This window comes from Tympanuchus pallidicinctus, unplaced genomic scaffold (assembly GCF_026119805.1).
Source record: "Tympanuchus pallidicinctus isolate F22 unplaced genomic scaffold, pur_lepc_1.0 scaffold29, whole genome shotgun sequence".
In the NCBI taxonomy this organism is placed as follows: Eukaryota; Metazoa; Chordata; class Aves; order Galliformes; family Phasianidae; genus Tympanuchus; species Tympanuchus pallidicinctus.
This window is the reverse complement of record NW_026294746.1, coordinates 4,614,245-4,638,777: the sequence shown is the minus strand read 5'-3', so window position 1 is coordinate 4,638,777 and position 24,533 is coordinate 4,614,245. Positions and strand designations below refer to the sequence as shown.

Sequence of the window (24,533 nt, the reverse complement as noted above, 5' to 3'; positions counted from 1 at the left end):
GTACTAAACCAGATTTGCAAGGAGACATTGATTAGGAGACCTGCTGAACGTTCTGCTCTTCTATAGCCTGGTTCCAAGGCGCTTTTCTGTCAATTTTTATGGAATGCAAAAGGGTTGTTTTGTTTTGTTTTGATTTTTCTTTTTTTTTTTTTTTTGTAAAGCTTAAATTGAATCTACATCTGATACTTGAGCCTCCATACTAAAAAAAAAAAAAGGAAAAAAAAAAAAAAAAGACTAAAAAAATGAAAATAAAAACAAATCCCAGGAAGCAGTGTGTGCAGTCGGTGTCGTCCTTCTTTCCTTCCTTCCTTCCTGCTGCGGTGCTCGGCGTTGGTTCTGTGAATGCTTCTGGATGGTAGATGTGTGCTTGGGAGCACCAAGCCCAGCTGTAACGCAAACAGCTGCTGTGTTACGTGGCTTTAAGAGGTTAAAAAGCTGAAATGCGTTTGTTCTGAGCAGGATTGCTGTAGGCTGGGTCGCCCTGCTGCGTTAGCATCCAGCTGATGCACTGAGAGCAGGATGAGGGCGCTTTGCTGGGGGGACTGGTTTGTTGCAGGCAGAGGAGGAAGGGGTGTTTGGGGCCAGGGCTGCTCGGTGGGTTCAGGTGAGGCGGTTCTGATGATGATGCTCTTTAAGAGCTGCTCCTCTGCTTTGTGTGTGGTTTGTGAGCGTTGTTCCCTGTTTTGTGAAGTTGGAGATAAGCTCATGGGAACTCCTGAAGCTTAACAGCAGCGTGTGAGCCGGGTGGGGGAGAGGCAGCGTTCTGCTCCTGAGACCCAATTACAGCTCACATCTGTGCGTGTTTGTTTTTGGGACTTCTTCACCTCCTCCAAAGCCACCTGCCTGCACTCGAGCCACAAATGAAACTGAGCCCCCATGGGCTTAACATACTTGTGGCATCCAGGCTCCCTGTGGCCCCTGTGCAGGGATGTGTCCCTTCACTGAGCAGGTTGAGAGGGCTGAGCTGCAGCCATTCATTCCTTTCTAGGCTCACAGCAGCATCACCTACCAGCGTGGGTATCTGCAGCTTCTGCTGGCCTAAGCCTGCTGCTGAGTTTTGTTTGGATTTTGGGACAAGTTGGTTTATAGCTGTGCCTTTGCCATTTCAACGTGACACCCAAACTCTTCCCAAAATGGGAAATAGCACATTCGTTTGGGAACAGGGCTGCATCACAGCCTCAGAGGGACCAGAACCTCAGCAGGACCCTCATTGGGCTGCTCTGCACTGTGTGCTTCCACCCGCTGCCAGATGCAGAGAGCTGGGTGCCCCACGACTTGTGCTTTGGTTACACTGGGTGAATGACTTTTGTTTTTATATCTCCTTAGGTTGAGGTTCTTCCAGCTTTAAGAAAGCCTTTGCTAACCCGTGCTTGGCCAGGAGAGCAGCTGGAGGGAGGCAAGAGGAAAGCGAGCCCTGCTGGGGAAACTGCCATGGAACAGAGGAGAAAAACTCACCACTCTGTTTCAGGAAGGTCGAGGAGTCTGGAAACAAAGGGGTGAGCTCCAACCACGGGCTGCTGTGGTTTTAATTAACTGCTGTTGCAGTGGTGTCAAGCAGTCCCACGTAGCATCCAGGCTCTGTGCCTTCCTTGAGAGGGCAGGCAGGGCGAGCGGCGTGGTGGTAGGAAAGCTGGAGAGTGAAAAAAGGGGAAGAAAAAGACGAGCGAATGGAAAGTGTAGGAAAGTTCCCATGTGTGGGACAAGCTGTGCTGGTTTCCTTTCAGCCCTGCTGTAACAGGGCTGTGTTGGCAATGCCAAGAGGGCTGCATTCAGTGCTGGTTGCTTCCCAGCACTTGACCTCCTTGCTCCTGGAGTTTGAGAGTGCTGAACCTCCTCCCTGCACGCTCCTGTCTCGCACCAGGACAACAGACCAGCTTCTCCCAAATCCCATATGAACAAAACAGGGGTGAGACAAGATGAAGAGTCCAAGCGTTTCATGGAAATGGGGACTAATGAGAACAATTAAGAGGCAAGGAACTGACACATGAACCAACAGAACACAAAGGCACGTGGGGCAATGTTTTATGGAAGTCTGAGCCGTACCAATAACGTGAAACGCTTTGGCTGCCCTGCACCTTCCTTTCCTTGTTCCAAGGGGTTCCAGTCGCTGCCCCATCTTCCAAAAGTCCAAAGGCAGCAACCACACAGTGATGGTTGGCCACCCCACGCCCTCTGCAGGGCTCAGCACAGGGAAAGGCGACCTCCTGAGGTATCTGATTGCTTTCTCATTGATCCACCGCTGGTATCAGAGGGGCTCGAGGTCTCACAGCAGCAGTGCGTGCCACCAGGCCAGGCAGAACGTCTCAGCAGCACCAATCCATCTCTGCCCTGCATCCCCCTCTCCCCAGCACCACGCAGAGAAGAGGACAGGACCAGGAGCTCTGCGGTCACCCTGTCAGCTGTCACCGTGCTCAGCAAGCAGTGCCTCGCGCTCCTCACCAGCGCTGGGCCGTCCTGTGCGATAGGCGAGGAACTGGAACGAGATCTGAGGAGGCCTTAAGGATCTTTGCAAGGTGAGGATCGGCACAACAAGCCTGCAGGGGCCGTTTGCACCGTGAGAACAATGAGCTGAATGCAGCTATAAGCAAAGCATTCAGCTCTTGCAACACTGCATTAGTTACAAGCGTGGGATGCAGGAAGTCACAGCCCCAAAAACCATCCCCACCCTGAAGGAAAACATGGAGGAGGAAAGGATACGATGACATCCAGGGAGAGGACACCCAGGCTGCCGATGAGCCAGGGCAGGTGATGCAGGATGTAGTCACCTTCGCTCTGCCCTGGCTCCGGGTTCTTCAGCAGCACACTGGTGCCGTACAGCAAGTTCCCCAGCATCACCAGGGCAAAGAGCAGGAAGGAGACACCGGCCGTGGATTTCCTCCGGTACTGGAAGGAGAGGCTGTGTTACATGGAAATAAGCACTGAAATCTACTTATCCATTTGGTGTTAATCATCCCGCCATGGGAAAAGAGAAAATGGGAACTGACGCGGTGCTGAGTGCCTTTTGGTTCCCTTTTTGCTGGCAGATGTGGAAAAAAACAAAAGCTCCACGCTGACAATATTGTTAAGTTGGAGGGGAAGGAAAATGAATCGGGCTTCAGAGCATGCTGTGACACAGTGAGAAATAAGGGAGCTGCAGCCAGCAAGCAAAGAGGAAGGAAGAAACTCGCTGCCCTGTTCAGACCAAGACTTTGTGCGTCTCCTGCCCTCACTTACGTTGGTGTAGATCTGGGGGAGCCGGGAGCAGAGGTACAGCACAGAGGAGACGGAGCCAATGGTGAAGCCGACGATCTCAGTCTTGCTGATGGGCTGTGGACAAGGTCAGCCCTGAGCAAGGCCTCACGGCCACCCACACTGGGACTCCCCCAGCCACCCCCATGTCCCACCTCAGGGCCAGGCCCCTCCGGGCCCAAGGAGAGCAGAGATCTCCCTCTGAAGGCCGCAGGATTGAGGGCTGGGCCTGCGTCGTGGCTCAGCACCGTGAGGGTCGTGGCTGTTCCCAGCAGGGAGAAGATGCAGGCGGCGTTGATGGAAACTGTGGCTGTGGGGAGACAAGTGGGGGATGCTTGAGGTAGGCTGTTCCTTCTGCAGGGCTGGGTCTGGTGCTGGGAGCGAGTCTGAGCCCTCTTATCTCCATCTGCGGCGTTGGGATCCAGCAGTGGGGCATGTGGGTTTTTATCTCAGTGATAAGAGTCATCTGTAACTTAGCGGGGAGGAAACCACTCCTATCTCAGCAGTTTCTGTGGTTTAGGGTTAAAATCACTCCAAGCTTTTTGCTAACTGTTCTGCCACGCTGCCCCAACCCTGCAGCCCACCCAGCTAAGGGACGGGGGTAAGAGGGGCTCCGTTTTTGTCACAGAATGGCTTAGGTTGGAGGGGATCTCAAATATCACCCAGTTCCAACCCCCAACCTGGCCTTGAACACCACAAGGGATGGGGCACCCCGCGCCTTGGGGGCGTCCCCAAGGTCCCCTTGCCCCACTTATGTCCCCACAGATGGGCGTTAGCCACAGCTCACCTCCTGCACTCCAGTTCTTGGCTTTATAATAACCATACAGGGAAAGCATCACCAGGTCTGCCAGCACGTAGTACACAGCGGTGTACACCTGCAGAACAAGGACGGGAGCTCTGAGCACACCCAGACCCCAGCCTTGGGGACAGGGGAGCGATGCAGGGCAGAGCTGAGGGCACCTGCAGGGGCAGCTGGTTTGCCAGGAAGGAGCCGATGAGGTTCAGGAGGTCTCCACCAAGCCAGCCCAGCAGGAAGTAGATGGAGAGCGCCCGGTCCATGATGCCTGTCTTGCAGGCTTGGTAGAACTGCCTGCAGGAAGGACACAAAGCATCAGCTCCAACCTGTTCCATACCCCTTGAGGACCTCGTGGGGTTTTTCTCTTGCTCCCAGCACTCAAACGTGAGGCCTGACAGAGTGAGGGCAAAAAGCTGGAGCACAGATTGTAACGAGAGCTCTAGAACGGCTTGGGTTGGAAGGGTTAGGTTAGAAGGGACCTTAGGGACCATAGAACCACAGGATGGTTGAGTTGGGAGGGTCCTTAAAGATAATGTAGAACCATGGGATGGTTGGGTTGGGAGGGTCCTTCAAGATTACACACACACAGGTTGGCTTTGGCTGGAAACCGCCTCCATTTCCTCTGCACTCAGCACACCCAGACCACCAGAACTCTCTCCCACGACCCCTTCCTCGTCCCCCACGTCCCTCCAACCCAACCCCAAAGCTGGGCACTCACGGCAGCGCGGCAGCAGCGAAGCAGCCGATGGAGATCAGCCCCAGCAGCGCGCTGCCCACATCGCGCCCGTCCCGTGCGCACTCGCCCAGCAGCCGCAGCACCCAGCGGGCGCCGTCGGGGCAGTCGGAGCCATTGCCGGGTGGAGGCGATGCCCAGAGCCCCTCCGCCATGGGGAAACGGAAAATACGGGCAGAAAAGGAGGCAACGCCTGGAAGAACATTTATGCGTGACGGTCACGGAGCGACCGGACCGAGCTGAGGTTGGTTGTAACGAAGCCCGAACCGCACCATCACCCCCTTACCTCGCTCGCTGCTTTTGGTTTGTTTGTGTTTGTTTGTTTGTTTTTAAGGGGAAAAAGTTACTTTTTGAGAAATCTGCTGCTTTCCAGAAGTTGGGATGTTGTTGTTTTTTGTTGTTGTCTTTCTTTTTCGTTCTGGAAGTTCCGCTCTCCCCAGAAGCGCGCTGATTCCTTACAAACCGCCGGCTTTAGTGGCCAAACAGCGGCGTTCCGCCAAACTTCGGCTGTTTTTCCCAAATCCACCCGTTTTCGCAATGAGATCCTAAGACCCGGCGGAGCCGCACTGCGCATGCGCGCTCTCTCATAGCCCCTCCCACTCGCAAAGAGGGCGGGGCCTGACCCTCCCCGCGCGCATGCGCAATGTGGGCACGGCGAGCTCCTCCCTCCCTCCCCGCGCATGCGCAGTGCCGACGGCAAGATGGCGGCGGGCGGAGCGCGGCCGGGGATCGTGCTGGGCGCGATGGAGATGGGGCGGCGCGCGGGCCCTGAGGCGAGTTCCGCCATGTTGCGCGCCTTCCTGCGGCGCGGACACCGCCTGCTCGACACCGCCCATATGTACGCGGGCGGGGAGTCCGAGCGCATCCTCGGCACGCTGCTGGCCGGCGGGGAGCAGTCGGGTACGGGACGGGTTGTGAGGAGAAAAGCGCGGTCTGTGGCGTTATGTGGGGGGAGGTGTCTCCCCCTGGCCCCGAGGAGAAGGGAGTCCCTGATTGCTGTGGTAAAAGGGACTGGTTTTGAACGGTGGATCCCTGATTCCTGAGGAGAAGGGCTTTCTTTGCTGGACTGAGGTGTTTCTGAGGTAAAGAGGCCGTGGTTTGTATGGTAGAGCCCTGATCCATGAGGAGAAAGGTCTGTCCCGTGAGGCTGGCATCTTCCTGAGGAGAAGGGCTCCGTTTCCATGGTGGTCCCCATTTCCAGGGCAGTCTTCCTGAGGAACAGGGCCTCTGCTCAGCATTTCTGAGAAAAACAGACCTTGGTTTGCATTGCAGAACTCCTGGTCTGTGAGGAGAAGGGTCCTCCCATTGTGCTGACGTATTTCTGAGGAAAAGGGGCCTCAGATTTTAGGGCAGATCCCAGGGCCTCAAGGAGAAGGGTCTGCTCTGTTATCCTGAGGTATTTCTAAGGAAAAGAGAGCCTGGTTTGTATGCAGACCCCCAGTCCCTGAGGAGAAGGACCTCCCTCTGCAGGCTGATGTATTTCTGAGGAAAAGGGCCTTTGATTTTGGGACCCCAAGGAAGAGGGTCCCACTGACATTGTGTTTCCAAGAAGAACATGCTTTGAAAGCACCCTGAGCACACTGTACCCCATTCCCATCCGGGTTTGGGAACATCACTGCTCATTCCTCCTTTCCCTTTGCAGTGGAAGTGGCCACCAAGGCCAACCCCTGGGAAGGGAAGACACTGAAGCCAGAGAGTGTGCGGTCACAGCTGAACACATCCCTGGAGAGGCTGCAGAGGACGAGCGTTGAACTCTTCTACCTCCATGCCCCCGACCACGGGACCCCAGTGGAGGAAACGCTGCGTGCCTGCAATGAGCTGCACAAGGAGGTAAAGCAGAGCTGAGGCTGCTGCTTGTTTCCTTCCTGACACTTCTTCAGTGCTTGCTGTGCTCCTGTGCAGTGCAGGGTGTGCGTGGTGCTCAGGAGAAGGAGGCCAGGTGACCAGGGGAGTGCCAAGAGCTGCGGCACTGCTGCATGTTCACGTGGTGCCCTTTGCTCTCAGGAGCATTGGAAAATGTTGGAACTGATGAACTTTGCTTTCTGCTGTGTTAACTGAGCCAGTTAATGTTATTCTCATAATGGGCAGGGAAGAATTCATCAACTCCATTAGTCTGAGAATTGAAACTGGAAGGTGTGAATTCAAAACATAAAATGAGGGTTATGTTTTTGTCAGGTGTTACATTGCAGTGGGACCAACTGAGAGCTCTGGGCTGACTTTCAGTGGTGTCCCCTTCACCATACACGTTTTGCATTTCACAGGTTTTCATTTCATAGGTAAACTGTTTTAAAAGCTGGATCTGAACACTTTTTTGTTCCTCTGCAGGGAAAGTTTAAAGAACTCGGCCTGTCCAACTACGCAGCGTGGGAGGTGGCAGAAATCTGCACCATCTGCAAGTGCAACAACTGGCTGATGCCAACTGTGTACCAGGTGAGGTCTGTGGGAACCCTGTGCTCTGTGTTACAAACACAGGGGAGCTGCTGCAGTTAGCCCAGGGAGTCCTTTTGGGACGTGGATTTAGAGAGCTGGGTGAGATCACTGCCCAGAAAGAGCTGAGTGTGTGCTTCGTGCTTGAGTCAGTGACTCTCGTGATGGGGAACTGAAGTAATTGTTGCATTGTTTGCAGTCCTTTAGAAAGTCTGTTCCTAGGGAATTAATCATGTTGTCTGACCTGAATCCACCCTTCTGGGTGAAAGAACTCAGAGAAGGGTGGGGAAGAAGCTGTCCTGGCTTCTTTAAAGCACCATTGATCAAACACCCCTCCACTGTGAAAGGGAATCACATTTCTGAGGAGGAATTTTGCTGCTGCAGTTGTTTGTCTTGGTGAAATGCTGAATTATTTTGCCAGGGTGAGCATCTGCTGCAAGGGCAGATCCCAGGATGTTGGGTTTTGTTTGTGAGCAGCCATTAAAATGAGAGGAAAAGCAGGATGAAGCATAGAAATGCATAACTTTACCCGTTAACTGCACTGCTGGCAGGCAGGCTTGGGGTCACTGCTAGATGTCACCCTGGTACCACCTGATAAGCAAATCCAGGTCGTGGTTTAGCAGCCAGGATTTGTGCTGGGAGGTCTGAGGTCACCCCGTGCTCTTTGTGCAGGGCATGTACAACGCAACCACCCGGCAGGTGGAGCTGGAGCTGTTCCCTTGTCTGAGACACTACGGGCTGCGGTTCTACGCCTACAATCCGTTGGCTGGTAGGGGGAGCTGTGACGGGAGGGATGTGGCTGTGGGTAACCGAAAGTGGCCACGGGGTTTGTTAAGGCGTCACCTGGATTGGAGATGCCTGGCTGGGCGCGGAGGCTCTGAGACGAGGTGGTGCCTTGGAGGGCAGCGTAAGAGCTGGTGCTGAACATGCTGCTGACACTTTGCAGGAGGGCTGCTGACTGGGAAGTACAAGTATGAGGACAAAGACACACGTCAGCCCACTGGAAGATTTTTTGGGAATGACTGGGCTCAAGTCTACAGGGACAGGTGTGTCCTGAGCTGATGAACAGGGAGCTGGGGCTGCATTTAAACAAAACCACCCGAATCCTAATGATCAGCTGGGGGGGAACAGAACGGACTCAAGCTCACCCTGTGATTCTGCAGGCTCGTGTCCTTTCTCAGTGGCTGCAGGGCAGCCTTTGTGCTGCTGCCACCCAGGGTTGGGGACACGGAGCACCTCGCTTCCTCCTTTCGGAGGCGGTTGGGCTGTGCCTCGTGACTGAGCTTTGCAGTGCAGTTTTTAGGGTCAGCTTCCCCCTGCCTGGATTGCAGAAGCCTGGGGGCTACAAACAGCTGTACAAAGCTTTTTCAGAGGCCTTTCACTCTTGCTTGGAATTTATGATTCTCGAGGGCAGTGATGTTGATTTATTTATTTTTTCCTTCTTGCAGGTACTGGAAGGAGCACAACTTTGAAGGAATTGAACTAGTAGAAAAAGCTCTGAAGGATGCTTATGGTTCCAATGCACCAAGCCTGACCTCGGCCGCACTGCGTTGGTTGTACCACCACTCCAAGCTGCAGGTCAGAGTTGAACAGCATTCAGAATTTGGCTAGGGAAGCAAGCTGGGGTTATTTTGGGATGAACGATTCCCCTTCTGGCTTCACAGGGCGCTCTTGGAGACGCGGTGATCATTGGGATGTCCAACATGGAGCAGCTGGAGCAGAATCTGAACTACAGCGAGGAGGGCCCACTGCTGCCACCTGTAGTGGAGGCGTTCGACAAAGCCTGGAAGCTGACTGCACACGACTGCCCCAACTACTTCCGCTAGACTGGGGAGGGGAGAGCAGGCAGCCGAGCAGTAGGGAGCATAAATGTGAGGCTCTCATCCACACTGCCCTCGGGGTGGCAGGCTGTGATTTGTCCCATTAATGGAGCTTTGTAGGACCGGCCGTTCTGTGCCTACGCTGCCCCTGCCAGCACTGCAGGCGTGGGGCCTCGTGCTTTCTCCCCTTGGGGACCTTTCCCCAGCACATGCTGTGATTAAAAATGCACTTAATCAAGGGAAGTGGAGCACATAACTGAAGGGTTTAGTTCTGCTTTCAGTTAATAACGAATCTTGAGCGTGGATGAGAATAAACCATTTTTTCTAATGCAGTCACTGTCTCTTAACAGCAGAGCTTTAATCTGTTTTCCAGTTCAGAAAAAAAACTGAGCCAAAATGTCTGCAGAGCTAAAACTGACCCTAGTGTGAAGCAGAACTGTGGCGCAGGGCAGAGCTGGCTCCCCACGAGCTGTGGAGGCCAACTTGGGCCTGAAACGTATCTCCCATTCCTCAGATCCCACTGTACTCAATAACAGGCAGCACTGGCAATTTCTGAGAGTTTTATATACGTTTTTATATAAAAAGTAGTTAGATCATCTTTAAGAATGCCGAGTTAATCACGTGTCCTGCTGCAGACAGGGAAGGAAAACATCCTCATCTTTCAGCTCTCAAATAGAGCTGTCTAGTGTCCGAGCACAAGGACTGCTACGAGTCCTCACTGATGTCAACGTCCTCCTCTTCTTCCTCCTCTTCTTCCTCTTCTTCCTCCTCATCTCCTGCGAGTTTCTGGAAGTCTCCGGTCTCAGAATTCCACAGGAATTTGATGGTCACTTTGAACTCTGCCATCTCGTAGCCGAAGAGTTTCTAGGAAAGGACACAGACTCGTCAACCCCGCGGCCAGGCCGATGGTACAGATATTAGGTAAGCTGACAGTGAGAACCACACACAACGGTGCATTTCCCTGGGGCAGTGACTGTGCCTGCAGGGCTGTGTTGCATTCTCACCAGGACCCGTGCTTGCTCGGGGGTCAGAATGTCCCCTTCTTTGCAGACTTCATAATCTGAAAGCAGCGTCACCACTCCTGCAAGAACAAAAGCTCTTGAAACAGGCTAAGAAAACCCACATCTGGCTTCTCAGTGGAACAGTGCGTCGCTGTTTGCACTGCAGAAGCAGAGCACAAGGCTTCCTTCCTTCCTGTGACAGCAGTCGGGGAAGGCTGACGCAACAGGAAGAAAACAAGGCTTTGAGCGCCAGCTTTTCTCCAAAACTCAGTCCCAATGTACAATGTTCTCCTTAAAAGACTTTGCACAGACTCAGTGCAACAGAAGGGAAGCGGCTCCCTCACGTACCTTTCTTTAAAGCTGTTGGCAATCCCAGCTGTCGCAGCTGAGGCTCCATGGAATGGGGGAACTGCTCCAAGGGCCCCGTGTCCAGGCTGACGGTGTACGTCGCCTTGTTCCCTGCCCTCGCAAAGTCCACCTCCTTGAAGCTGGAGAACCACCTGAGGCAGATTGGCAGGCAGAGCTGCAGAAACGGCGGCCCAGGGATTGCTCTGGGTCGGGGGCATTTTTTGGCAGAGCAGAACAAGACGGTGCTGAGCTGTGGGCTTTGTGCTGCGTTCTGCTGATGGAAACGCCCAGAGGACCTGGGTGCAGCTCACGGCGGTGTCGATCAGAGCAGCAGTGAGGGAAGGAGCTGCCTGCGTGCATTTCAGGCTCAGCTGCACAGGGGCTTCACACACACACATACTTACTCATCCACCTCCTCCTTGGTGCGATTGGTGAAGAGGAGACCAACCTCCCCCCTCAGGTGCTTGCTGACCTGTGAGACAGGAGCACAGAGGTGCCGAGACAGCACTGAGACTCAGAGTTTAGGCTGGAAAAGACCTTCATGACCACTGCAACCCACCACATCCTGCAGTGCCACACCTACAGCTGTGCCTGTTCTGTTTCCAACTCAGACCCCCCACCTTATGCAGGTTCTCCCGATACTCGCTGCTCGGCTCCCGGCCCAGCGCCACCATCATCACTTTGTTCTTCCCAAAGAAGATCCTACAACGCAACGGAGAAGATGATGAAGACCAGAAGGCTGCGAGGCCCGTAGTGTCTCAACCCCCACCCCAGCCCTGGGCTCACCGGCTGTGCTTCCAGGCGTTCCGCACGTCCTTCAGCTTGTTGTTCCTCATGTTGGCCACGGAGAAGATGAAGATGTGTTTGTAGGTGTCCACGCATCGCCGCAGCTGCACGACAGCGGTTAGCAGGGCCGGAGGGATGGGGGGGGGGAGCGGGGTAGCACGACTCACCTCAGCGATCAGGGCCTGCTTGGCTTCCAAACCCTTCCTGGGCGTCCGCGTCAGGGACACTGCGGGGAGCGGAGCGGGAGGATGCGGTTAAAGGGGAAGGGGAAGGGCGGCACCGCGGTCCGGGCTGCGCGCTCACCCTTGCGGTCCCGCTTGGACTTCGGCATGGCACCGCCGTGCTTCGAGGCCCCCCGGGCGCCGCGGGGGCTGCCGGGATGTTGCGGGCTGCCTCGCGCGATGCCTGAGCGCAGCCGCACGCCACTCTCCGTCCAATTCCGCTCAGGCGGCGCGCGGGACAGCCCCGTAAGGCGCGAGGCCCCTAGAGCTCAGAGCGGGGCACGACGGGAGCGCTGCCATGGCGGCGGGGCTGTGGGCGCTGCTGCTGCTGCCGCTGGCGGCCGCCGTGTACGAGGACCAAGTGGGGAAGTTCGACTGGTGAGTGCCGGGCCCACACCGCGGGCTTCTCCCCGCGACTCGCGCCGGTCTCACGCTGCCCGTCCCCGCAGGAGGCAGCAGTACGTGGGGAAGCTGAAGTTCGCCTCTCTGGAGGCCGCGCAGGGCTCCAAGAAGCTGCTTGTGGGCACCGAGAAGAACGTGGTGGCAGCGCTCAACTCCCGCAGCGGCGAAATCCGTGAGTGGGGCGGGGGGGCCGGGCACGGGGTGCTCGGGGTGGGCCTGCGGTGCTGCTGAGGGCGGCTGCTCCTGCAGCTGTATTCTGCCGGTGAGTTGTTTGGGGTGGAAAAGAGCTCCTGGATCCCCCGACCCAGCCGACCGTCCTGCTGCCCGTGTCCCTCAGTGCCACATCTCCACACTGAGCTGCAGGGATGGTGACCCCACGCCTCCCTGTGCAGCTGTGCCAACACATCATCGCTATTTCAGAGCAGAGGTTGTCCCTGAAGCCCAACTTGCACCTCCCACAACGGGCAGTGAGGACACGGCTGTTTGGGAAGTCCTGAGGCTGCGGGTTTGAGAGCAATAACCAACAGCTTCGTTGTGCCCACCTCCTTCTCACTTTCTGTGTCTCTCAGTGTGGCGCCATGCAGATAAAGCCACCCCTGAAGGAGCGATCGACGCGATGCTGATCCACGGGCAGGGTGAGGAAATCACAGCGGCAGCACACAGGAGCCGTCCTGCTGCCAGAGCTCCCGGCTCTGCTGCCCCGTGCCGGGCGCAGCTTCTGGGTTCACCTCCCCTTTGCTCTCTGTGCAGATGCCATCACCGTATCCAGCGCTGGGCGCATCCTGCGTTCCTGGGAGACCAACATTGGAGGGCTGAACTGGGAGACGTCGCTGGACACGGGCAGGTAGTGTTGGTCGGGGCTCTCTCCCACCTTTGTCCCAGGGATAAGTTAGCATTAAGTTAGCAAGCTTAACATACCTGGACTGCAGGACAACAGCTGGGAGATTAGACTCTGAAAATCTGGATGTTGTGAGAGCAGCTGGTTGGTGGTTGCATCCAGGGCTCTGTTAACTCCCACTGATGAAAATGCGGCCTTTGGGCATCTTGCACGCACAGATGATGAAGTAACTCAGAAGCTGTAGGTAGTATAGCTATTAAGTGTCCAGAAAAAGAAAAATTCACCCTGTTTGATAACCTGCAGACTCTCTAATTTATCACTTCTGACTTATGCTTAGTTTCCAGACCGCAAGTCTGGTGGGGCTGCAGGACGCAGTGAAGTACGTGGCAGTGCTGAAGAAGGCAGCCATCTCCCTGCACTACCTGTCCAATGGGCACCAGAAGTGGGTAGAACACCTGCCAGAAAGGTGAGAATGTATTTGAAGCAGAAATTTCAGATTCAGAGCCTGACATCTTGGGAGGAAAAGATGCTGCGGTTCCCTCATGTTCTTGAAAACCTTTGGAAGCAACAACATGAGAAAACGACGCTTTGTGACCTTTGTTTCTCTCACAGTGAGAATACTCAGTACCAGATGTTATATTCTCGTGGGGCTGGAGTGATCCACGTGCTTGGAGTTGTCCCCCAGAGCCATTTGAAGGTTTTAACGCTCAGAGTGGAGGATGGAGAAGTCATAGAACAGGTAGTGCTCGATTATGGATCCAAAACAGCAAATTTGATACGAACGAACACAGTGCGTGGAGTTGTGTCAGTGAGTTCATTCCTTAAAGACAGTTTTGCTGTTGACATCTTCGTCTCTTGATGTCTCTCCTGGCAGACCAACGTAGCAGCGCCGTGGCTGACGAGCTTAAATGGAGCCTGCGGTGTGGTGGGGGAGGCAGTGCTGGTGTGTGCAGACACAGCCACTCATTCGCTCTATGTTTGCTCCTTGGAGACTGAGCAGGAGATGAAGCAGATCCCGCTGCAGGTAAGCAGTGCTGAGGGACTTCATATGCACTTATCCAGCTGATTTGGTGCCTGCCTGCACCTTGGAGCACAGCGGTTCTCCTACAGGTAACCTGCACAGCGACTGAGGATGTGTGTGATCCATAAGAGGGAGAAAACTGTACGTTGTGTCTGTCTTAAATCAGTTTGTCTGGATCGGTGTTGGCACAGCCTCGCTTCAACAGCAGTCCAGATCTTATTGCTTTTGCTCTTTGTTTCTCATGATGGATGTAACTTCCTCACAAAGCGTCCGTTGCTGCTGATGAAAGGAAGCGATTCGTTTGACGGGGGAAGTTTTCATGAATGCACGTGCTTGTTTTCCTTCCACAGTCACTTGACCTGGAGTTTGCTGATGGCTTCCAGCCCAGGATCTTGGCTACTCAGCCCAGTGTGATCAACGCTTCGAGGGCTCAGTTCTTCCTGCAGCTGTCTCCGGGCCACTTCTCTCTGCTGCAGTGCAAACAGGGGCTGCTCAGCCACCTGCGAGACTTCCAGCAGGTAACCAGGAAAAAGGCATTGCACTGAGAGGCCAACAGAGCTTACCATTCCTTACAACAGCCAAACGCCCCTCTGCGTTCCGACCAAGCTGCCGAATTTCTCTTTTCACTTGTGCTCTCTGCTGCAGCATTTGGAAAGCATTTGGTTTTATTTATATCATCTGCTGACACGTTTCCAAGCATTTGTTTAGTTGTCCTTTGTTGCTGACAGCTATCCTGGGTTTGGGGTGAATGGTTGCTGTGTTTATATTTGAGGAATGTTTTCAGCTTCAGGGAGGTTTTCTTGTCACGCAACACAAAACTTGGCCATGAAATCTCATCTCCTGTTAGCTGCAGTCTGGATTAATTTGCTACACAGGTAGTTTTTGTTGAGTTTTTGTCTTTTCATGGTGTTGTATGACTTATTGCTGCTCTTTTTCTTTTTTTTCAGGCAGCTCTGGTGAGCTTTGCAACAACTGGGGAGAAGACTGTTGCTGCTGTGCTGACCTGTAGGAACGAACTGGTGGGTACAGCTAGTCAGAACTGTGTGTTCAGCACAGCTCTGTGATCTGAACGTGCCTTGGGAGTGGGTTCCACACTTGTATTGCTTTTCAGGCCTGGATGATGAGTAACTTTGGAAAGAGTGAGATTTAATGCAGTGGTAATGCATGCAGATCTTGGTTACACCCAGATAAGGCTCACCTTGTCTGAATGTTGGTGTGCAATGTAGAAGCCCACCTTACTGATCTGCAGCGGATTTCAGTTCTTATGGGCACTGAGCTGAGCACAGCCTCGTTTTTAGCAGCACTGTCTGCTGTTTGCAGAGCCAACCTGAGACTTGTCAAGCACACAAAGCACTTTATTTCTCATTCTCTCATGGTGTGTGGAGTCACGTTACCTCCTGTCTTCCTTGTTTCAGAAACCTGGAAGTTCTGACGGCCTTCATGGAAGTGCTTTGGAGGATTCCCAGAAACAGGTATGAGGGGGGTCGTTCCCACATGCAGTAGAAGTTCTTGACAGTCCCTTTCCTTCCTTTCCTTGTGGGAACATAGAGCATAGAAGATGTTAAACCTGGGTTTTGGAGGCTGATGTTTCACGCCAGCTCCAGATAAATAATCTAAAAGCATTTTGAAGCCATAGTTCTTGCTCACATGAGATTCTGCTGCAGAATTTGGCGTGACAGGTGAGTTTATCTCAGCATTTTTCTGCACGATGTTACAGGAATCCTTAACCTGTTCCAATCAAACCTACAACATCAATCTTTACCTGGTTGAAACTGGACAAAGATTGCTGGATACCACGATTACCTTTAACCTGGAGCAGAACGGTGCCAAGCCAGAGCAGGTGAGTGGGAAAAGATTGCTTCAGTCCTGTGATCTGTGGGGCCTGCAATGCCCTTCATACCCTGACATGGCATCATTGGGAGGGCTGTTGAGATCAGGTGAAAACATTACTGCATGCAGCTGTGCTGTTTGCTCTTCTTTCACCTGAGGGTTCGCTTTTATCCAGGCAGATGCTGTGATCACAGATCTGACTGCTTGGTTTACTCTTTTTCTTTTTCCCTCAGCTCTATATCCAGGTTTTCCTGAAGAAGGATGACTCGGTCGGCTACCGAGCCTTGGTGCAAACAGAAGACCACATGCTGCTGTTCCTCCAGCAGCCAGGTGATTGGCACAAACAGCAAACCTGGCCTGGGTTTTACCAGCAACCTTCTTGTTCTGGAGGAGAAGAAAACTCCAGTGCTGTAGAACCCAGGCCCCATGTTTTAGGATTGCTTTCTTTGGAAACTGATGTGCTGTGGAAGATACTGCAGTCTTGCATCATCTTTCACCCTCAAAAGATGTCTCAGCTAGGACAGCTGTTCTGCTGTGCTCTTTGTACAGGGAGAGCCTGTCATTTTTATGGTGTTTTATTGTTAGTTTAGGGGGTTGGGTTTTTTTTTTGGGAGGATGAGGGCACAGATTTCAAACATGTTACCATAGGGTGAGTCTGAGCCATGTTGTAGATCTTGGTGTTTCTGCAGATAACACATACTTGCAGGAAGGGCTGGAGGTCCATCTCAGGGATGGGAATGTCCCAGGGCTGATGTCCTTACGCTTCATTTTGATTTTTCCAATATCCTGTACTTGTTTTTTTTTAACCAGGAAAGGTTGTGTGGAGCAGAGAGGAGTCGCTGGCAGAAGTGGTGAGCTTGGAGATGGTGGATCTGCCTCTGACGGGTGCACAGGCTGAGTTGGAGGGAGAATTTGGGAAGAAAGCAGGTGAGCCGTAGACTAATGGAATCACCCTTCAGCGTGTGAGCCTGTTTGTTTTTCTCTCTGAAGAAATGTATCATTTTCTTTTTCCTCTGAACTCAGATTAAGATTCAAATTTCCCCTCCTGGCAATTAAAGCGAGCAGAAATAAACCCATTTCTGCCTTGACTTTTAAGTCTGATGCCAAAGGCAGAGGACACAAACGTATTGCAGTCAGAACCAATCACCATCTGTGGGTGATCTCCACCACTCCCCCTAAACGTTTCCCTTTGATCCCCTTAGAGAGCCCTTTCTGGAAGACCCATTTGCAATAGCTTTTGTTTTTGCTTTGTTTTGTTCTCCTCGCTGTCCTGGATGCAGCTATTCAAGGTAACCTCAGACTGCATGCAGTGTTTTCTAATTGCTTCTAACTAACATTTCTCAGTGGAACTTGATTTTCTTTCTGTTTGCATTCCTAATAGTGAAATACGCTTCATGCCTGGTGTTTTGCTTCTTTCAAGTAGCTGAATATCAACTCTTATTGGACAGAATGGTGGTTTTTGATGTGTTTGTTTTTTTTTTTATCTTAACAACAATCATTTCTATTGATCTGAGTGATGGATGTAGAGGGGGATGCAGACCTCTCAGGTTGGTTGGCTTCGGGAGGGCACGAGCAAGAAGGGATATTAAAGAAGAGGTTATGTGCTCTAGATGAGGGTTTGCTTTCAGTTGATAAGAGCATAGCTGGGGCTGAGATGTAAGGGGGAGAAGGTTGGTAAAAGCCAGAGGGTCTGTGACAGAAATGGGTATAAATCTGCTGCTCTGGAGGGAAAGGCAGAGGAAAGCAGGTGGCGTAAATTCGTGCATGGCAGCGTTTCTTCTCCTGGCTGAGGCTGTAATCTCAGATATGGAGGGGGATGTGGGTGATTTCCCTTTGTTACCACCACTGGTCTGTTTGCAGATGGATTGCTGGGGATGTTTCTGAAGCGGCTGTCCTCCCAGCTCATCCTGCTGCAAGCCTGGACTGCTCACCTTTGGAAGATGTTCTACGATGCCAGGAAACCCCGGAGCCAGATTAAAAATGAGATTAACATTGACAATCTAGCCAGGGATGAGTTCAACCTCCAGAAAATGATGGTGATGGTCACTGCTTCAGGAAAGGTGAGGAAGCCAGAGCAGTACTCTGTTTCTATACTGTAGTGAAGAGCCTCAGTGCTGAATTTCCCCCCTGTTTTTACCTGGGGGTTGAGAATAATGTCTCGAAGATGTGCAGAGTACTTTGTGGTAGCTTTGAGGAGGAACTGAAACTCTTATTTCATACCCCAAAAGAAGGTGCAGTGCTTGAATGTGAGAGAAGTGTTCTTAACTTTTGGTTTTGCTCTATCTCTGCTCAGCTTTTTGGCATTGAAAGCAGTTCTGGCACCATCCTATGGAAGCAGTACCTCAGGAACGTGAGACCGGGTGCCTCCCTCAAGCTGATGGTCCAAAGAACAACAGCCCACTTCCCCCACCCTCCACAGTGCACCTTGCTTGTTAAGGATAAGGTGGGTCCCTCTCCTCTGCCCCTCAAAGCATGGTGTCTCATTACAGAAATGACTTCAGTGCTAAACAGAGTGCTCTGATGGAGCAGCTGAATTCTATTCCTTTGAATAATGAACAGTGGCAGAAAACTGGGAGAAAACCAGCTCTTTTGTCTGTCTTAGATAAAGTTCTGCATCTTGTTTTGGTTCTTAGGAAACCAAAATGAGCTTTCTGTACGTCTTTAACCCCATCTTTGGGAAGAGGAGCCAAGTAGCACCCCCTGTTTTGAAGCGTCCAGTTCTTCAGACTTTGCTTCTGCCTATTATGGATCAAGACTACGCCAAAGTACTGCTTCTGATCGATGATGAGTACAAGGTAAATTGCTTTGCCTGGAGGCAGTTTTCAGTGATTCCATTTCCTTTGGGAGCAGAACAACAAAAAAAATTGCCATGAAGTCCCATTTTACACAAAACTAGGGGGTTATTCTGGTAAGGCAGACCTCATCCTGCTTAACTGATTCAAAATAATCTGCTGTGTTTTCTGTTTGCCTGTTCATTTTTCACCTCTTCCCATTGTTCTTTGCTTTCCCAGGTTACAGCTTTCCCAGCAACTAAGAATGTTCTTCGCCAGTTGGAAGAAATGGCCCATTCCATCTTCTTTTATCTGGTGGATGCCGAGCAGGGAAAGCTCTCTGGATTCAGGCTGAAAAAGGTATGGAAGGAATATGACAATCTAAACGATGTCATCTTCTTAAATGCTGTTTGGGTAACAGTAGATCACTTGGTTTATTGTTTTTTGCTTGGAATAAAAGCAATTCAGCTGACTTGAGAATTCCTTCAAGCTTTAAAACGTGTCTCAGAAGCATTACAAAGGAAGCTCCTCATGTCTTACTGGTTGAGGTGGTGTCTGGTGAGGACAGATAAACTTTACCACGTGGTGCTTTTTTTTTTCTTGCAGGACTTGACAACAGAGGAGAGCTGGCAGGTGGCCATACCCACTGAAATACAGAGGATAGTGACAGTGAAAGGGAAGAGATCCAGTGAGCACGTGCACTCCCAGGGCCGTGTGATGGGAGACCGCAGTGTTCTCTACAAGGTGCTGTGGGAGCTTTCTGCTGATGCAAGATTTCGGCGTTTGTGGACACTGCTTTGAGCCTTTGCCACTTTGTTATTTCTTTCTATTTATATGCATCAGTATCTCCCATCTTCCCAAACAATGCTGATTGTGTTGCAGGTTTCTTTGGCAGTTTTTTTTTCTTGCTGCAATTAACTCATGATGGGGAAACTGCTTGATTTCTCCCTATTTGCTCGAATAGGGCTATTGGTGATATGCCTAGTTCAAGGTGAAAGGCAGATAATGCAGTGCCTGGGAGGTGAGGATCTTACCTGATTCTTCTTCTCTTGCTGCTACAGTCCTTGAATCCAAACCTGCTCGCAGTGGTGACAGAGAGCACCGACACGCACCACGAGCGCACTTTTGTCGGGATATTTCTGATTGATGGAGTCACAGGCAGGATCATCCACTCATCAGTACAGAAGAAAGCCAAGGGACCTGTCCACATCGTCCACTCAGAGAACTGGGTGGTGGTAAGGAGCGTTATTCTGTTCTTACTCTTGATTTTTAGGAGTTAGGGGGCAATTGCCAAACTTAACTGGAGAAGACTTTTGAACATCATCAGTGATTTCCTGCTACATCTCTGCTGTTGTGCCCTGCGTTCCTAAAATCCTGCTCTCATTTCAGTACCAGTACTGGAACACAAAGGCACGTCGGAATGAGTTCACTGTGCTGGAGCTGTATGAGGGCACAGAGCAATACAACGCCACGGCCTTCAGCTCCCTGGACCGCCCCCTCTTACCTCAGGTCCTCCAGCAGTCATACATCTTCCCCTCTGCCATCAGTGCTATGGAGGCCACCATCACCGAGCGAGGCATCACCAGCCGTCATTTGCTGAGTAAGTGCTTGCTGCTCTGGTCTGAACATGGCGGTTATTCTTGCATCAGTCAGGCACTGTGCTCAAAACCAGGCCAGTGTGCTGCTCTGGCCAAGATCTTGCTTGCCTGTGGGCTGCCCTGGATTCCTGGCAAGTGCTAGAACGTGCACTAGGAGAGTGTTTGTGTTACCTATTAGAAAATGCTGTCAGAACAGACAGTTTTTAAGATTCATTTCTTCTAACGTGCAGTCGGACTTCCCTCCGGTGCCATCCTCTCCCTTCCCAAGGCTCTGCTGGATCCTCGCCGACCAGAAATCCCCACAGAGCAGAGCAGGTAAGGAAGGCACAGCAGCTGTTATTCCTGTTTGAAGATGGATAGATTTTGTGTATAATAAGAGAACGTGATGTAGTGTTCAGTTGTGGGGCAATTCTTGCAGGAATTTAAGTGAAGCTGCTTTGTTCCCTGTATGTGACAATGGAATATATGTAATACAGCAGGTCTTATCATCAGCAAAAACCCTAAGAGACAAAAGTTTGAGTAACTGGCTGTTAGAGTGATACATAAAACATTAGAATCCTAAAAGGAGGCTGCTGCAGTGCAGTCTGACCCATCTGGCATATTTGATTGCTTTCTTGCAGCAAAAATAGATCTGCACTAGAGCAGAGCTGTTCATTTTGCTGTTTTAGGGCAGTAGGCCGTGCTGATCAGATGAGGAACTGCAGATGATGTCCTTTGCACGCTGTTTGGATGGGTTATGATATCTCTTTAAATGCCTTTCAGAGAAGAGAACCTGATTCCCTATTCCCCAGATGTGCAGATCCACGCTGAGAGGTTTATCAACTACAATCAGACCGTATCCCAAATAAGAGGGATTTACACAGCCCCCTCTGGTCTGGAGTCTACTTGTTTGGTGAGCACAAAGCAGCAGCTTCTGTGTGGAATTGTGCAGTTTGTGGGGAGAGCAGCAGGCAGTCTGTAACTTCTGATCATGTGGCTGCTCAGCGCTCCATAATTCCTTCTTTTAATCACAACTGCAGATATAGGATGATTATTTTATGAAATACCAGCTCATGATGATGTCTCTTTAGGTTGTGGCTTACGGCCTGGACATCTACCAGACCCGTGTGTACCCCTCAAAGCAGTTTGATGTCTTGAAAGATGACTATGACTACGTGCTGATCAGCAGCGTCCTCTTCGGGCTGGTGTTTGCCACAATGATCACAAAGAGACTGGCCCAAGTGAAACTGCTGAACCGTGCCTGGCGGTAGGGCTGCAGTCACAGAACAGTGGGGCTGGGAATGGCACCTGAGGACTGTTCTGGCTGAGGATCTGCGACCCAGCAGGGCTGTGGGGTTGTTACAAATTCCAGCTGGAGTGACTGCAATGGCTGCAAAACATCTTGCATTTTTACTGGAAGATACTTGAGAAGAGCTGCTCGTGCTGCCTGTAAAGAAATGGAAGAGAAACGGTGGAGAGACACCGTAATGTAATGACTTTAAAATCTCCCACACCACCCAGCAATCTCAGTTAAAGCCCTAAAATCTGCAACCTTCTTCTTTTCCTGATTTTAATGAAGGTAATACCAAGAATGTGTCTTTGAGGGCCCCCTGCTGCCTCAGAGCCCGCTGTGCCCGGACCTTGGGTGTGTGTGAGATGCGAGGATGAAATGAAATGAAATGAAATGAAATGAAATGAAATGAGCACACAGCTCATTTCATTCACAAGGCTAAAAATTTCCCACCTGCCCATGGGAAACTGCCTCTTAATTAAATTGTTGGGGTGTGGGAGCACTTGGAATGTAAAATCTCACCACGTTCTTTATTTATTACGATTAAAACATTACTTTCTTCCGGTTTTTAAATGTTTCTGCATTGCAACTGTAACACAGTGTACAACTGTGGGCCTCTTAAACACGAAAAGCACCACTGGGACGTGGTTTCTGGCAGCACAGATCCACTTCTCAGCAGGGTTCGGACCCGCAGCCTCTGCGGGGCTTCTCATCTCCGTGTGAGATTTCAAACCCCCCTCAGCGCCCCCTGGGGCTGTGATTGGCCCCGCCTCCTTCCCGCCTTCAGTTGTGCGCATGCGCCGCTAACCGCGCGCAGTACCGCGCATGCGCCACCCCTAATCCTGCTGACTCACGTACTGCACAGGCGCATAGGCTCGCCGTTCCTCCTCCAATCAGGGTACTGAGCGCGCGCATGCGCTTTGCCTCACTTCCTGTCTCGCTGCTCTCAGTGGGGGGGGCGCTTCCGGCCCGTTCCCTCCCCCCCCCCCCCCCTCCCCTCGGCCGCCGCCGCCCCCCCCGGCGCAGCACAGCGGCAAGATGGCGGCGGGCGGCGGCGCGGCGGAGCCGGGCTGGGAGGTGGCGGTGCGGCCGCTGCTCTCTGCCTCCTACTCGGCCTTCGAGATGAAAGAGCTCCCTCAGCTTCTCGCCTCCGTTATCGAGAGGTGAGGACGGTAGCCGCGGGGTGGGCACCGGGCCTTGCTTCCCTTCAGGCTGTGTGCGGCCCTGAGGTGTTTTGGCTCTGCTGCGTGGGGCCGCGCCTCGGTGCTGTGTGCGGGGTTGGGTCCCTCGGTGTAAGAAAGGCGTTGGGGCTCCAAAGAGTGGAGCTGAGAGACGTGTGTGCTACGGGGAGCTGAGGGAAGGGGGTGGGTCGGGCTGGGGAAGGGGAGGCTCTGAGAACTCATCGCTTTACGGCTCCTAGAAGGAGGCTGTGCTGAGGTGGGATCGGCCTCTGCGCTTCTCCGGTGATAGGATGGGAGGGAACGGCCTCGGGTTGCTGCACCAGAAGAGCAGTGATGTGCTGGCACGGGGGTCACGGGCCATGGAGGTGTTCGGTGTGGAGATGTGGTGCTTAGGGATGTTGCCAGTGGTTACACGGGGTGGGTTGGGGTCGGACGTGGTGACCTTGGAGGACTTTTTCCAACCTGAGCGATTCCTTGAAATGCTACTGGGAGAGGTGTGCTTCCTTCCCTGGCGTTGAGGAAACCCTGTAGAACTGTGGAGTCCTGCAGGGCGGAAGATTTTGTCACGCCTCGTACAGAGGAAAAAATAGCTCATTACTGTGCAGAACCGTGCTCTGCTGTTCTAGGAAACAGCCTGTCTATAGATTTTTCATTGAAAGATGCACTCTTTGTCACTTTTTTTAGAAGATCAGTAGTGAGGGGGTTGGCATCCCAGGCATCCATACAAACTGGAAGGAGCGGTCCTTGAGAGCAGCCCTGTGGAGAAGGACCTGGGGGTCTTGATAGATGAAACACTTAACAAGAGCCAGCAAATGGGATCCTGGGCTCCATCGGAAGAGGGGTGACCAGCAGGGACAGGGAGGTGATTTTCCCCCTCTACTCTGCTCCTGTGAGGCCCCATCTGGAATACTGCGTCCGAGTGTGGAACCCCCAGTACGAATAAGACAGGGAGCTGTTGGAGAGGGTCCAGAGAAGGGCCATGAAGATGATCAGGGGACTGGAGAACCTCCCCTATGAAGACAGGCTGAGGGAGCTGAGCTTGTTCAGCCTGGAGAAAAGAAGACTGCGGGGTGACCTCATTGCAGCCTTCAGTACCTAAAGGGAGCCTGCAAACAGGAGGGGAATCAACTCTTGGAAAGGGTTGATAGCAGCAGGACAAGGGGAAATGGTTTGAAGTTGGGGGAGGGGAGATTGAGGTTGGATGTCAGGGAGAAGTTCTTTGCTATGAGAGTGGTGATGTGCTGGAACAGCTGCCCAGAGAGGCTGTGGATGCCCCGTCCATCCCTGGAGGTGTTCAAGGCCAGGATGGGGCCCTAGGCAGCCTGGGCTGGTGTTAAATGTGGAGCTTGGTGGCCCTGCATGTGGCAGGGGTTTGGAGACTTGTGATCCTTGAGGTCTCTTCCAACCTGGCCATTCTGTAGTGCTGGTTGGTCCACAGTGTGGTTGGGTGTCCTGGTGCTACAACAGTGAAATCACCAACGTTGTTCGCTTCAAAATGAATTAAGATGCTCCTTTTCTTGATAGTTCTTCTATTCCCAAGTTTAAGAATTATCAACTCCCTGACATCCTCTTATTAGAAGATATACTCAGGAATGAATAGATGTTGGTCTCATTTCTTGACAAAGGTTGTAGGAGTACTAACATAGAAAGACCCAGCTGCAGAGGAACACAGTTCAGAGTCTGTGACAGCCAGATGATGCTGATTTTTCAGGAAAGGTTTTCAGTAGTGAGAGAACTGCACCTGCTGTTGTACCTTTCCATGGTGGAGGGTGTTTTGTGCTGCTGCCTTACATAAAGGGTCTATTTCTGGCTGGCTGAGATTTGGAAGCAGAAGTGAGAACGAGGTGGTATTCGTTGCTGAAGTGTTATATTGATGGCTGGCTTCTTAGTTAGCATGAGTAATGATTTTCCCTGGTAAGCAGTGTTATTTAAGCAATAGATCACAGCACAGTAGCCTGAAGTTGTTATCAAGTGTCACTGTACATATGTATGTATATACATATACAGTATAACACTTGAACACATGACAGGTTAAGCTGTTACCTTTTTTCTTGTTATTTACAAGGACTTGATGACAATGATTAGCAGACAGGTGCCTTCCACTTTGCACTGCCCTAACTAACAAGACCACAACTCGTTTAAATAAATCTCAAACCTCTTATTGTCCAACTGGGATGAAAATGCCTGTCTGGTTCAAGTATCTGCACTTTTCTGTTCTTGTCCCTGCAGGTATTGTATGTTGCTCAGCTTGACAGTGAGCTC

At 52.0% G+C, this 24,533-nt stretch overlaps 5 protein-coding genes across 10 annotated transcripts in view; 3 read left to right on the top strand and 2 right to left on the bottom strand.

Moving 5' to 3' along the window:
- Positions 1–114: 114 nt before the first annotated feature.
- SLC66A1 (solute carrier family 66 member 1) lies at positions 115–5,367 on the bottom strand. Of its 2 annotated transcripts, XR_008208756.1 has the most exons (9): positions 5,044–5,367; positions 4,743–4,950; positions 4,189–4,318; positions 4,016–4,103; positions 3,384–3,538; positions 3,214–3,306; positions 2,698–2,883; positions 1,456–2,485; positions 115–386 (listed from the first exon to the last, which is right to left on the bottom strand). XR_008208756.1 is itself a non-coding variant. In XM_052691811.1 (8 exons), the coding sequence occupies exons 2-8, from the start codon at positions 4,910–4,912 to the stop codon at positions 2,396–2,398; spliced, it is 912 nt and encodes a 303-aa protein (XP_052547771.1). In that variant the 5' UTR covers positions 4,913–4,950; positions 5,044–5,367; the 3' UTR covers positions 115–2,395. The 2 variants fall into 2 exon arrangements, 1 of the variants encoding a protein (XP_052547771.1); XM_052691811.1 differs by having other exon boundaries at positions 115–2,485.
- A 55-nt stretch (positions 5,368–5,422) lies between these two features.
- On the top strand, positions 5,423–9,336 carry AKR7A2 (aldo-keto reductase family 7 member A2). Its single transcript, XM_052691808.1, has 7 exons — positions 5,423–5,657; positions 6,400–6,587; positions 7,083–7,187; positions 7,857–7,953; positions 8,131–8,230; positions 8,633–8,762; positions 8,849–9,336. Exons 1-7 carry the CDS (start codon positions 5,438–5,440, stop codon positions 9,008–9,010), a joined length of 1,002 nt encoding a protein of 333 aa, XP_052547768.1. The 5' UTR covers positions 5,423–5,437; the 3' UTR covers positions 9,011–9,336.
- A 211-nt stretch (positions 9,337–9,547) lies between these two features.
- On the bottom strand, positions 9,548–11,509 carry MRTO4 (MRT4 homolog, ribosome maturation factor). Its single transcript, XM_052691816.1, has 8 exons — positions 11,443–11,509; positions 11,307–11,365; positions 11,140–11,243; positions 10,974–11,055; positions 10,758–10,825; positions 10,354–10,505; positions 10,009–10,085; positions 9,548–9,868 (listed from the first exon to the last, which is right to left on the bottom strand). The coding sequence occupies exons 1-8, from the start codon at positions 11,468–11,470 to the stop codon at positions 9,710–9,712; spliced, it is 729 nt and encodes a 242-aa protein (XP_052547776.1). The 5' UTR covers positions 11,471–11,509; the 3' UTR covers positions 9,548–9,709.
- Positions 11,510–11,606: 97 nt separating this feature from the next.
- Positions 11,607–21,663, top strand: EMC1 (ER membrane protein complex subunit 1). 2 transcript variants are annotated; one of them, XM_052691790.1, is made up of 23 exons: positions 11,607–11,738; positions 11,810–11,934; positions 12,332–12,397; positions 12,513–12,606; positions 12,938–13,066; positions 13,213–13,339; positions 13,475–13,624; positions 13,972–14,139; positions 14,569–14,640; positions 15,037–15,093; positions 15,339–15,461; positions 15,685–15,781; positions 16,262–16,378; positions 17,312–17,511; positions 17,745–17,894; positions 18,085–18,246; positions 18,463–18,582; positions 18,829–18,966; positions 19,284–19,457; positions 19,612–19,822; positions 20,051–20,135; positions 20,583–20,712; positions 20,891–21,663. In XM_052691790.1, the coding sequence occupies exons 1-23, from the start codon at positions 11,659–11,661 to the stop codon at positions 21,068–21,070; spliced, it is 2,955 nt and encodes a 984-aa protein (XP_052547750.1). In that variant the 5' UTR covers positions 11,607–11,658; the 3' UTR covers positions 21,071–21,663. The 2 variants fall into 2 exon arrangements, with proteins under 2 accessions (XP_052547750.1, XP_052547751.1); XM_052691791.1 differs by lacking the exon at positions 15,037–15,093.
- A 431-nt stretch (positions 21,664–22,094) lies between these two features.
- Positions 22,095–24,533, top strand: part of UBR4 (ubiquitin protein ligase E3 component n-recognin 4) — a 68,302-nt gene continuing 65,863 nt past the window's right edge. For all 4 annotated transcript variants that reach the window (XM_052691787.1, XM_052691786.1, XM_052691784.1 and 1 more), the window contains exon 1: positions 22,095–22,253. In XM_052691787.1, the coding sequence (XP_052547747.1) occupies positions 22,129–22,253 (125 nt within the window). In that variant the 5' untranslated portion in view covers positions 22,095–22,128. The remainder of the gene's footprint in view (positions 22,254–24,533) is intronic.

Excerpts from the sequence above, each read along its gene's own strand:
- SLC66A1 (XM_052691811.1), bottom strand. The coding sequence starts at position 4,912 with ATGGCGGAGGGGCTCTGGGCATCGCCTCCACCCGGCAATGGCTCCGAC. Across the intron at positions 4,319-4,742 it reads TTCGCTGCTGCCGCGCTGCC|GCAGTTCTACCAAGCCTGCA; the intron begins GTGAGTGCCCAG and ends TCCTTCCTGCAG. Across the intron at positions 2,884-3,213 it reads TCCCCCAGATCTACACCAAC|TACCGGAGGAAATCCACGGC; the intron begins GTAAGTGAGGGC and ends CTCTCCTTCCAG.
- MRTO4 (XM_052691816.1), bottom strand. The coding sequence starts at position 11,470 with ATGCCGAAGTCCAAGCGGGACCGCAAGG. Across the intron at positions 10,506-10,757 it reads ACCAAGGAGGAGGTGGATGA|GTGGTTCTCCAGCTTCAAGG; the intron begins GTAAGTATGTGT and ends AATCTGCCTCAG. Across the intron at positions 10,086-10,353 it reads GCCAACAGCTTTAAAGAAAG|GAGTGGTGACGCTGCTTTCA; the intron begins GTACGTGAGGGA and ends TTGTTCTTGCAG.
- EMC1 (XM_052691790.1), top strand. The coding sequence starts at position 11,659 with ATGGCGGCGGGGCTGTGGGCGCTGCTGCTGCTGCCGCTGGCGGCCGCC. Across the intron at positions 12,607-12,937 it reads ACGTCGCTGGACACGGGCAG|TTTCCAGACCGCAAGTCTGG; the intron begins GTAGTGTTGGTC and ends ACTTATGCTTAG. Across the intron at positions 13,340-13,474 it reads ATGGAGAAGTCATAGAACAG|ACCAACGTAGCAGCGCCGTG; the intron begins GTAGTGCTCGAT and ends CTCTCCTGGCAG.
- AKR7A2 (XM_052691808.1), top strand. The coding sequence starts at position 5,438 with ATGCGCAGTGCCGACGGCAAGATGGCGGCGGGCGGAGCGCGGCCGGGG. Across the intron at positions 7,188-7,856 it reads TGATGCCAACTGTGTACCAG|GGCATGTACAACGCAACCAC; the intron begins GTGAGGTCTGTG and ends CTCTTTGTGCAG. Across the intron at positions 7,954-8,130 it reads CGCCTACAATCCGTTGGCTG|GAGGGCTGCTGACTGGGAAG; the intron begins GTAGGGGGAGCT and ends GACACTTTGCAG.